Source organism: Juglans regia, chromosome 7 (genome assembly GCF_001411555.2).
Source record: "Juglans regia cultivar Chandler chromosome 7, Walnut 2.0, whole genome shotgun sequence".
Taxonomy (NCBI): Eukaryota; Viridiplantae; Streptophyta; class Magnoliopsida; order Fagales; family Juglandaceae; genus Juglans; species Juglans regia.
The window spans coordinates 21,551,618-21,563,048 of record NC_049907.1 but is presented as its reverse complement, the minus strand read 5'-3'; the positions used below and the strand labels follow the sequence as shown (position 1 = coordinate 21,563,048).

Sequence of the window (11,431 nt, the reverse complement as noted above, 5' to 3'; positions counted from 1 at the left end):
CTCAAGTCCTTGTAACCTTGTGAATATTTAATGAATATGACTTTTGGCTTCCCTTCCTTTTTCTTTTCTTTTTCTTTCTTTCTTTTCTTCTTCTTTTTTCTTTGTTTAACAATTGTGAGTATATGTTTTCTAGTTTGCCTCCATCTCTTGATTTTTCGAGGTCTGCCATGTCGTGGCGCGCCAGCCTGAGGGATGGGGCTAGGTCGGAGGCCACCCTAGACTAGGTGGGACTCGGAACCATCAGCGCTAGGTGGAGCTTAGATGTTGAGGCGCAAGCGTGGAGTATCAGCTTAAGTCACCAAATGGGATTTGGAATAGACATGATGGGCGACAATGGGGGATTAGGACACTTGAGAGAGGTGTTCTGCCCTACGCCTGTCGAGGGTCAACCACGGAGCGTTGGCCCGAGGCAATAGGCGAAATCTAAAATCGATCGCATTGGGTGGCATTTGGGCATCGAAGCACTAACGTGGAGCATCGGCCTAAGTCATCAGGTGGGATCTAGAATCGACCGCGCTGGGTGACGAGGTGAGACTGAGACACTTGGGAGAGGAGTTCCCCCCTACACCCATCAAGGGTCGAGCATGGAGCAGTGGCCTAAGTCACCATGTTGGATCTAGAATCGACCGCGCTGAGTGGCAAGGGGGAACTGGGACACTTGGAAAAGGTGTTCCCCCTACACTCATCAAGGGTCGAGTGCCGAGCATCGATCTGAGCAACTAGGGATCTGAAATTGATCGCACTGGGTGGCATTTGGACGTCGAGGCACAATCGCAGAGCATCAGCTTAAGTCACCAGGCAGGATCTGGAATCGACCACACATGGTGGCAAGTGGGGACTAGGACACTTGGGAGAAGTGTTCCCCCTACCCTCATCGAGGGTCAAGTATGGAACATCGACTTGAACAACCAGGTGGGATCTGAAATCGACCGCACTGGGAGGTATTTGGACACCGAGACTCGAGCGTGGAGCATCGACCTAAGAGACCAAGCTAGATTTGGAATCGATTGCACTAGGTGGCTAGGGGGGACTGAGACACTTGGGAGAGGTGTTCCCCCTATGCCTATTGAGGGTCACGGGGCTGCTCAATCCACATGTACATGCTTATATATGAAAACATCACTTTTTATTCATCTCAACGTTGACTCTTTATACTGGTAGTCTGGGATTTGGTGTTGGCGCCTCATTTGCGGGTGCTTGCAGCCTGCTCCACGCTGGTGTACCTTGGGGTGGTCAATGCCCTAAGGGTGTCCTCAATTTTGATGATGTCGTCAACCTGATCCATGAAGTCTCACAAAGTCAACGGAGTCTTCCACGTAGTTTTTGCTATGAAAGGGCTTGGGGGCCATATGGCACTTAAGAGTGCCGCCAGGGGAATATTCTCGTCCTGGTCATCCATAGTCATTGGCTCCTTATTGAAGTGGTACATGTACGACTTCAAGCTCTCTTCCTTCTTCCGCTTCACTGTGAGGAGGTAAGCAGTCGGTCATCTTCTTTTCCTGTTGGCCATGAATTGAGCCACGAATTGGCGGCCCAACTCCTTGAAGCTGTGGATGGTGCCCAATCAAAGGGTGCCAAACGGGGCCCAAGCGAAACCTTTTAGTGTCAGGGGAAAGCCTATCTCCTCTGGGAAGCCGTGCAACGTCATGTGAGTTTTGAGCATCTCCAAGTGCTCAACTGGGTCCTTCAACCCGCCGTACATCTCTATCTGTGGGGCTCTGAATTTTGGAGAAAGTGGGACTACCATCACTTCGGCGCTGTAAGGTAAGTCTGTGTCGCTAAGTAGCTAGTCCACGATGGAGATCATTTTATTTTCTTTGCCATCTCTTCATACTTGCCCATGAGACTGCGCAATTCTTTGCCCCTTCGCTTACGTTCTTCATCTTTGGGTGGTAGTCTGCCAGTGTTCTGCAACTCCCATTTTGCCTGCTCGGTCTTGCTTGGTTCGACGCCTCCCTCAAACTCAGCATTCCTCTGCTTCAGTACCTCGTTCTCTCACCATTGCGTATGAGGTCAAACTCCTTACAGGATCCTCCATTCTCATGAACTTTTCTTCCATGCTTGCCAAAGTTGACTCTTGCTCGAGGGTTGCGCATGAATGCATTGTGGCCAGAATACAAAATGCACGTTGACGTTGTTAGGGTAGAATAATATTCTAGATCTCACAGACGGCGCCAACAATTAATGCTTGTTTTGAAGTCGTTGGGCAACGACAACTCTCTCGTACCTACGAGGGAAGAGGAATAGGCAATGGAGGTGGTTGTGTCACCTTCGATGCCAATGTCAAGTTCTTCTTTAAGGTCCAAAAAAACTAATCAAGGAGATAGAGAAAGTTAGGAATGAATACCTGTTATGTAACTCTATTTCCGTTGCCAGCCTTCCTTTATTTATAGCTAATTTCTTGCGAAATCTCTCTGTCGTTACAGTGATCGCACTTGTCCAGGACGGCGCATTTAATGTGGCTGATCCTGCAGGAGACAGGATCTCGGTCTGTCTGCCCTTCATTAATGTGTAGTGGCTAAGATAACCGTTGGCAGCTTCATCTCTTCTTGGGCTCCTGGTAGGGCTATAATCGAGCCAAGTCGAGCTAGTCTTTAGCTTGCTGAGCTCGGCTCGACTAAAAAAACTCGAGCTCGAGTTTGAGCCCAAGCACGATATTTTTATTTAATCTTTGTTCAAGCTTGACTCAGTAAGCTAAACTCACAATTGGAGCTTAAGCTCGAGCTCATCCCAAAAAGGAGCTCGAGTCGAGCTGAACTCGAGCTCGGCTCAAGTTGTTTATTTTTATTTTTATTTTTTGAATAAAATTTAATAATTAATAAATTAGATAAATAAAAAATCTAATATTGAACTTGTACAACTAACAAGTAGAACCTCTATTGAATTATAAGATTTTAAAAATTTGTAAATAATTAATATCTAACTAGTTGATATTTATCCATAATAACAATATATTATATGACTACATAAATTATTAATACATACACATAATATGATAGCATATATTTATTTCATATGTGGTTCCCACGTACTAGTATATGAAATTATTAAATCTTATAGACTAATTATTGTAAAAATTATAAAATATAGCTACGAAATATATTTAATATATAGCCATAAATAATATTTTTAATTATAAAAATGTTATGCTTATATTATTAGCTAATATATATGTACTATATATATAATTGTATGTATATATTTATTAATATATGAATGAGTTCTAATTGAGTCGAGCTAACAAGTGGACTTGGATATAAATGAGCGGGCCTTAACGAATCTTAGCCGAGTTGAAATCAGTGTTATTTACTAATCAAGCGGGCATTTGTTTTCACAAACGAATTTTTTTTTTACGAGTCGAGTTCGATTCGAATTTAACAGGACGAGTATCGAGCGGATTATTGAATAGACTGATTTATTTACAACTACCCTTGGATTCGTCTAGGCTTTCTTAGTCAAGAGCTGTGGGCCGGCACGAGGGACCTAGGCCCAGCCCGGATGGACATGAAAAATCTCCTCTCCAACTTCGATTCATTCAGAGTTCAATATCAACTTTTGACTTTACTTATAACAAGTGTAAAATTCTATTCTATTCAAACTCTATTAAATTATTTATTATATTTTATATAAAGAATTTAAAAAATTATAATAATGAGATTATACGAAATACTCTCTTAATTCAAAAAGAGAATCCAAACGAGCCAACATTGCATAATCGGAACTAACGTCGGATTCTGGCGGCTAAATTGAGTATAAATGTTTTGGATTTTTTTTTGGTTTAATGAGTAAATTTTTTATGTTTTGTTTTTGTTTCTATTTTTTTTTAAAAGCAACCGTTCCAGCTCGGTACTACTAGTCTACTAGTCTTCTGAACACAACGCACAGATAATCGCTTCCCTTATTTTTTTTTTCTTTTTCTTTTCCCTCTTTTTTAATACAAGTCCAGTTTTCCGCTCTCTGTACCAAAATTTTCCCGAGAAAATCCTAGTCCGGAGCTTTCATCAGTCCCAAATTCAATCCCATCCATCACTAAGCCTTTGCAATCTCCACCTGAAGGTAAGCCCCTTTCTTCGCTTTCGTACTCGGTTCTCTTATTTTCTTCATCTGGGTCAGCCTGTTACATCTGGGTGCCCTTCTTAAATGCCACTCAATTCGCTATGCTATTCTAGTACTGGTAATAATCTACTTTCAGATAAAATTATTACTGTTGGGTTATTGGTGTGTCCAGATGATGTCTCCTCCAAGAAGAAAGAAATGGACTGAAGCAGAAGAGAGAACCCTAATCTCAAAGTATGGAGAGATGGTCTCTGATGGAACCCTCGCCAAGATGAAAACCCGTGAGAAGAAATTCCAACCCATTGCTTGTTATGTCAATTCGGTGCACCACGCTCGCGATTCTATCGCGTACCCTTGGCAATGGACTTGGAAGGACGTGTCCACCAAGGTCCAGAACATGAGGCACCAGTACTTGCTTGTCAAGCAAAAGATCAAGAAGCCTGATTCTGAGAATTCCGGCGCGGGGGACTGTAATAATAGGGAGGAATTTGATTGGGTGGAGGGACATACGCATTGGTCGAATTTTTTGAGGTACAAAGAGGTTTTCGGGGACTTGCCAATAGGGAATGGTAGTAATGCCGATTTGGCGACGGTGATGAATGGTGAAAATGGTGGGGGTTTCATGGAGAGGGGGATGGATATGGTGGGGTTTGGACCAATGGATAATGATGGGAATGGGGATTTTCCAGTGGCAGGGATCAATGGCATTGAGAATGGGGTGATGGGTTTTGGTTTTGAGTATGATGGAGAGGAAGTGGAGGAGGATTATAATGGGAATGATCAGGTTAGAGAGGGCAGGGACCCTGGTTTTGTGTATGAAGAAGTAAATATGAATGGGTCCAATTCAAAGAAGAAGAGGAAAGTGTTGAAAGGTTTGGAAAGGAAGGCATGGGGGTTTCTTGCAAACCAGTTGGGGCAGTTGAGGGAATTGGAGGCTCGGTTTGAGCAGCGTGAGCAGGAGAGAGAGCGTGAGAGGCAAAGGAGAGAGAGTGTCCGGGTGGAGGTGGAGAAAGAATGGGAACGAAAATGGGAAGAGAGTGAAAAGGATATGGAAGAGCGAGAGAAGGCTAGGGAGAAGTTGAGGAAGCAGAGAATTCGAGAATGGGAAGCTCTGGAGAAGGAGAGTGAGGAGAGGGAAAGAAGAAGAAGAGAGGAAGAGTTGATTCATGAGAGAGAATGGCAGGAGAGGATGAATAGGAGAAGGTCAGAATGGAAGAAGAGGATTGATGATTTGCTGAATCAGCATCGGGCAGACATGGGCCAGATTCAGACCCGAATTCTTCATGAGCAGCAAAACCTCACCAACCAGTTGCTTGGGATTGTCTCTCAATGGACCGCTCATCCAGCTGGGCTTTCTGATCATACTAGTGCTAGCAACCATTATCTTTCACAGATGATGCAGAATCTGCATCATGTAAATGGTATGGTTCATGGAGATACAAGGGTTGAGGGAGATAATCAAGATGATCAATTCATTGTTGATGGGTAAGGCTACTTATAAAAAAAAAAACAATTGTTGATGGGTAAAGCGTTTTTTGAACGAACATTTTCTGCTTTCCAGCTGAAGCTATTAGAGGATGATTATGGTCACGGGAAGAAGTGTAAAGGTCAGAGAATTGTTGATTACATTCTAATGTGGACTTTCTTCAACTAGGTACTGTTGTATACTTATCTGTGTACCTGGGATTCTAATCAATAAGAATATAAAATTTATCTGTTAATTTTTTTATGTAACTATCTCTTGTATAAATAAAGAAATGTTTCTGGTTGAATCCCATGGCAAAACGGGGTGCAGGTTTGGATGATTGTTGATGCATTGCATTGTTGGTAAATTTTAGCTGTTACATTTCATTGACTGGTATGTTAGTCGCACCCAATGGATCTTCAACCAATGAGTCCATTCTCAATCCCATAGGAGCAACTTCTGATTGACCTTATAATTTATTATTCCAATTTTGACTGCGTGTATATAACATTTTTTTATAAGATTACCGATAAAAACGATTTTGAGACAAATTTTCTTAAATAATCAAGAGAAGGCATAGCCATTATCATGTTACACAGGGAGTATACTACAAAGACTGATGAGGTAAAAAAAACTCCTGGGTACTAAAATTTGGTATACAAAAGTGGGCTGTCACCCAGTGGTAAAGGGTTGTAAATAACTAAAGCCTTAAGTTCTTCAATTGTATTTAACATAATCAGTTGTTTAAAAAAAAACCAAGGCAAAGCGAGCACAACTGTTTAAATATGTAAGTTTATGTGCTACTATATATATCTAAGTGGTGTTGTTGGATTACTTCAAATTTAATATGCAAATGCATTGTAGGAGAATAAGTTTGAAAAGGAACTTACTTAAAAAGTAAACCCCCAAGGGTTGGCTCAAGTGGTAAAGGCCTTAGGTTTGAGGGTATGCTCCCCCTAGATCTAAGGTTCAAACCCCCTTGAATGCAAACAATCTCTAGGGGACATCGGACTGGAGAATTTTTCTCTTGAATTACCCGAGGGTGCACTTGCGGAAAATTCTTGTTGAGGGCTTGTACACCCTCGGGATTAGTTGGAACACTATTCCCGGACATCCGATGCCAATAAAAAAAAGTTTGAAAAAGTAATTATCTGTTTCCACCCAGATTATGTGAGTGTTCTTGTCAGTGAGCAAAGGGACTGGTTACCGATGAATTTTAATGGATTAAGTGTCCATGATTTTCTTGTATATGTTGCTCATCCTACTTGGGTCTCTTTTATATGTCCTGTGTACATGGGATATGAGTTCTTTTAATCAATAAAATTATCGTTTACTTATCTTCCCCAACACCCCAAAAAAAAAAAAAAAAAAAAAGCAAAGTTACTGATTAGCCTTATTACTCTTTGTATCACTGAGATGGGTTGCAATGGTATCTTTGTGAGTCTCATCCCTACCAGGCCAGGCGGAAATGACCACCTGGAATGAGGATGCTGCAGACCACTTTCATCATTTGTGAAAGTGACTCTTTTCAGCGAGTAGCTGGAGTTTATATTTAATGTGGTGCGATCTCTAACTTTTTTCATGAGATGAAAAGTACTGGGTGTACTTCATCAGGTATGACATCCATGCTTTTGTACATTGGTTATGCATTCCTTTTATTTATTTATTTCTCGTTTGATTCTTTCACCTTTTCTGGGGGTTGGGGTCGTTGGAGAGTTGTTGGGCTAGCTTGTGCATACAAATTTTTATGTTAAACTCGTTCCAGTGCTAAACTTTTATTGTGTAAATTGACTGGAATTCGAATCCACGGTGTCCACTTCATTAAATCGCTACTAGACCAAGACTAACAATAGTTATTATTTGGAGGGTAGAAGCACCTTTAGAGGAATTTCATCTTTGATGAGCTTTGAAAAATTCAAACCGAAATAACTTAATTGAACATACAAATAGACACTTGTGCACAGGTAGAAGACTTGATGCCTTTGAAGCTCTGAAATCACTTACTATTGAACCTACATTAAATTTATTTATTTTTTGATAATTGATATGAATAGGCATAGCCCAAGTACACAAGATGGTATAGAAAAGGTAACACCTATTTAGGGAGAGGAAATGGAAACAAGAAATTCATGAAAATGATGTATGAAAATTAACCTTCATTAAATTCCATTCTTATATCTACTCCAATGTGCAATGATGTATGAAAATGTTTAGTTATGCCAGTGAAATATTTGTATTTAGTAATTTGTGGTATTTGGCCCCTCTTTAGGGGGTGTATGTGCGTCTGTGTGTGTGTGTGTGTGAGAGAGAGAGAGGGTTTTCACTGAATGACTGTGGCTTGGTAAGTGAGCTACTTCAATCACCCGAGCAAATTTGAACTCTTGCCCCTGTTTAGTTTCTCATGAAAATTTGAACTCTAGCCCAAAATTAGTAAACATGTCTCCTACTTGTGTACAACTGTTAAGGTCTTCTTTTCTTGTTGTTTTACTAATTCTTCTCCTTTTATTAAAAAAAGAAAAAGAAAAAATGGTTGGGGAGGGTTTTAGCATGGTGAATGCAGTCGCAATACAAATATTGACTTTGAACTCAATATGGTGTGGAACTGTGAGTGTTGTAGGCTGTAGCAGTTCTAGAAGAATTTTATTATTTTTTAGTCTAAATATTTAAAGAAGACAGAAATCTGCTGGATTCAGTTCCGCACACTAGTACTGATGTTGAACTGATTACAATGTGGAGTTGGGGGGTGTAGCTACTGCTATATAAGAATTTCACTTTTTGGGACCTAACTATCTGACAAAGACTGATGAAGAAATGTATGCTGTACACGCTTTCACTTACACGAATATTGATGTTACATTTGGTATGGGAAGATTGTACAAGATGTTGAGGCACCTTCATTATTTAGGAGCTACATTTTCTCCAAAGATTTAAACAGGCAACCTCGACTAAACATGCCCATGCATGGACAGGCACATACATGTGAGGGCATACACAGTCTTGTATCTTTACAGAAAAGAATTTTGAAAGTGCACGGTAAAGTTAGCCTGTATTAAAATCCAGCCTTTCTAGTTCCTGTGCTTTTGGTTCTGACCAGAAAATATATTGAATTAACTTAATATTATAAAAGGGGTCACTTTCTAGATCAGAATAACTTGATTAAATCTAGGCTTCATATACACATTCCAACCTCTGGTTTGTTGATTAGAGGCCATTTGGATCTATAGTTGTACAGTATGGGAGGTAGCATTCTCACTTCTGGTGAAGGCAGGATGGTGTCCTCAATATGTACTTTCTCGTCCATTTAATTTCTTTAATTTCAATTTATCTATACTTTTATTTTGCCACTAGGCATTCAGGGTCATCAATAATTTTATTGAGGGCATTTTCAGCCACTGCGTTCTGTTAGGGTAAGCGATCTGTCATTAGTTTCATTTCATCTTCCTTATGAGAATCTTGAGGAAAGTTTCTGGTTTTAAAGATGTGTAAGGCCAAAAGGTTTCATTCATGAAGGCCTTCTGTAATACCCAATAGCAACCCTGAAATTTTATCCATTGATCACACATAAATCCCTTTAATATGAACCATGCAAGCTCCTTGACAGTGATATGATTTGAAATATTTGGAACATTCCCATAGCTTATAGAAATAAGTTTCTCGCTTTGTTTTGAACTAGTGAGTCTTCTGATTCTGCCTCTCATTTTGGTAGTGGACTTGCTTCTCACTTCTTGTAGGACCAGTGAGCCTTCTGGGTCTTGGATTGGTTTTGGGATGCTCCTGCTTCTCATTATTGAAGAGAACTCGCTGTTCTGTTCTCATCCTTTTTTTTAATAGAATTTCGTTATGTCAATAACCTGCAGAAACTTCACTACATTTTTTGTTGTGCATTCTCTCTGAACTACACTACAACAAGATCATGATTCTTAGAGCCAGTTCAGTATCTGATACTGCTCTTCAAGTTGTCCTCTCACCGTTGCTTTTATTCCTCAGATTCAACAAGGCAGAAATACTAGGGGTGCAGTCACTGCAGTGCCAATGAGACTCGAAGGAGTAGATAAGATGGCAAGCATGGACATTACACCAGCAGCTATGTGGAAAGTCTTGGAAATGGTGACAGAAGAAGCTTACCCAAGCAGGCAATTATTTTACGTCATCCTGGATGTTCATTATTTGAGATTGCTAAATGGCAATTTGTTACCTTGACCCATAAAACTGATCAGAATCAGTCGGTTTGAATTGGATTTGGGGGCTAACCTGCACATTATCTGGTAGTGTTTCGATAAGTCTCAGGCTTGCCTGTTGAAACTTTATTTATTATGTGGTGTTTGCTGTATTTCTTTTAATTCAAATTTTGATTTTTGATGTACTTTGTATATTTGTTGGCTTGGTGACTGGAAAATAAGTATGGTTTGGGCGGGACAATTTTGCGCATCCGGAAAATGATTAATTGCCAGCCATAGTCAGGAATTCCTGGAGAGTTTTTAGACATGCTATAAGCATGTATTTCATCCCTGGTTTTGAGTACTTTTGACATTGGTAGTGTTCGTCGGACGCTTGAAAATATTAGATAATTCACCAGAAGAATGCATTTAAAAAAAAAAGAAAGAAAAAAGAACCCAGAATATTTGCAGAATATTCCTTTATGTGGCAATGCTTTATGCAGAAATTAATAATTTTCGTTTTCCTATATTCTCTGTAATGGATTTCAACTTAAGGCTAGGCTCAATTTCCTTTTTTGATTTGGCACCGGGTGTCTAGGAACAGCGTTCCAACTAATTCCGGAGGTGCATAGGCCATCGGCAATGAGTATTTCGCAAGTGTATTTCGGGTAATTCAAGTGAAAAATCTCCTAATCTGATAGCCCTAAAAGATTGTTTGCATTCAAGGAGATTTGAACTTTAGATTTAGGAGGAACACACTTCCAAGTCCAAGACCTTTACCACTTGAGCCAACCCTTAGGATTCTCGGCTCAATTACTATATAATGGTACACCAATTTTGTCAGTTTGGCAAGTATGGTTTTACTGAAAACATTCCTTGTTGACAAGAAAACATCACATCCCTATCTTGGAGAGTGCTCGTTGAATAACTTGAATTTGGAATTTTCCTGTTTTCAACTAGCTGATCCATGTTCTGAGATATGTTGAAACAATTATGATGATAATTAAGAAGCTTTACCTCTGTTGCTGATATTTATCAGTAAGGGTGTTCAATCGGGTCGGATTTTATTTTCGGTCTGGTTCGAAACTCGAAATTCTGGTGTATCCGGGCAGGTAAAAAAAATTGTGTACTCGCCCAAATCTGGTTACAGATCCAGTTTTTAACCTGGTTTCCGTAACTGACTGTTTTTTTAAAAAAAACATTGGTTTTGATTTAAAACGATGTCGTTTTTGCTAATGGAAAACTACGCCATTTGCACCCCCGAGATTTAATCCTCATTCATTCGAGTCCTCGACTTTCATTCTCGTCTCATACTCGTTTCTGTGTCTGAGTGTCTCTGAAACAGTGAAACACAAGCCCTACTATCACTGGTTTGCACCCCTCGAGTGCTTCTCTGCCTCTCATTTCACTCTAGTCCTCGAAGGCTTTGAGCCCCTTTCTCTCAACTGAGCTGAAAAGTGAAACTCTAGCTGCTAGCCATCATTGTGAGCGCCGAGTCTGCGAACCCCATCTCTCTTTCTCAACTCCGAAACCTACGGTATGGTCATCTCTCTCGCTCGATTTGTATAGATATTTTTATGTTGTGTTTAAAGTTATATGCACTTTGGATTTGAGTAAGTGGGTTTGGATTTGTGTGGGCTGTTGGTTCGTTTAAAAATGGATAAGAGAGTCATTGATCTAATTTTGGTTCGTTTAATTTGGGTCAAAATAGTATATACAAATCTAATGCTGTGTTTGTTTGCCGAGAATACTC

At 40.2% G+C, this 11,431-nt stretch overlaps 1 protein-coding gene across 1 annotated transcript; it reads left to right on the top strand.

Annotated features, from left to right (window-relative positions):
• The first annotated feature begins 3,881 nt into the window (after positions 1–3,881).
• On the top strand, positions 3,882–9,969 carry LOC109008449. The gene is made up of 4 exons (XM_018988543.2): positions 3,882–4,056; positions 4,229–5,541; positions 5,618–5,663; positions 9,509–9,969. The coding sequence occupies exons 2-3, from the start codon at positions 4,229–4,231 to the stop codon at positions 5,619–5,621; spliced, it is 1,317 nt and encodes a 438-aa protein (XP_018844088.1). The 5' UTR covers positions 3,882–4,056; the 3' UTR covers positions 5,622–5,663; positions 9,509–9,969.
• Positions 9,970–11,431: the final 1,462 nt, after the last annotated feature.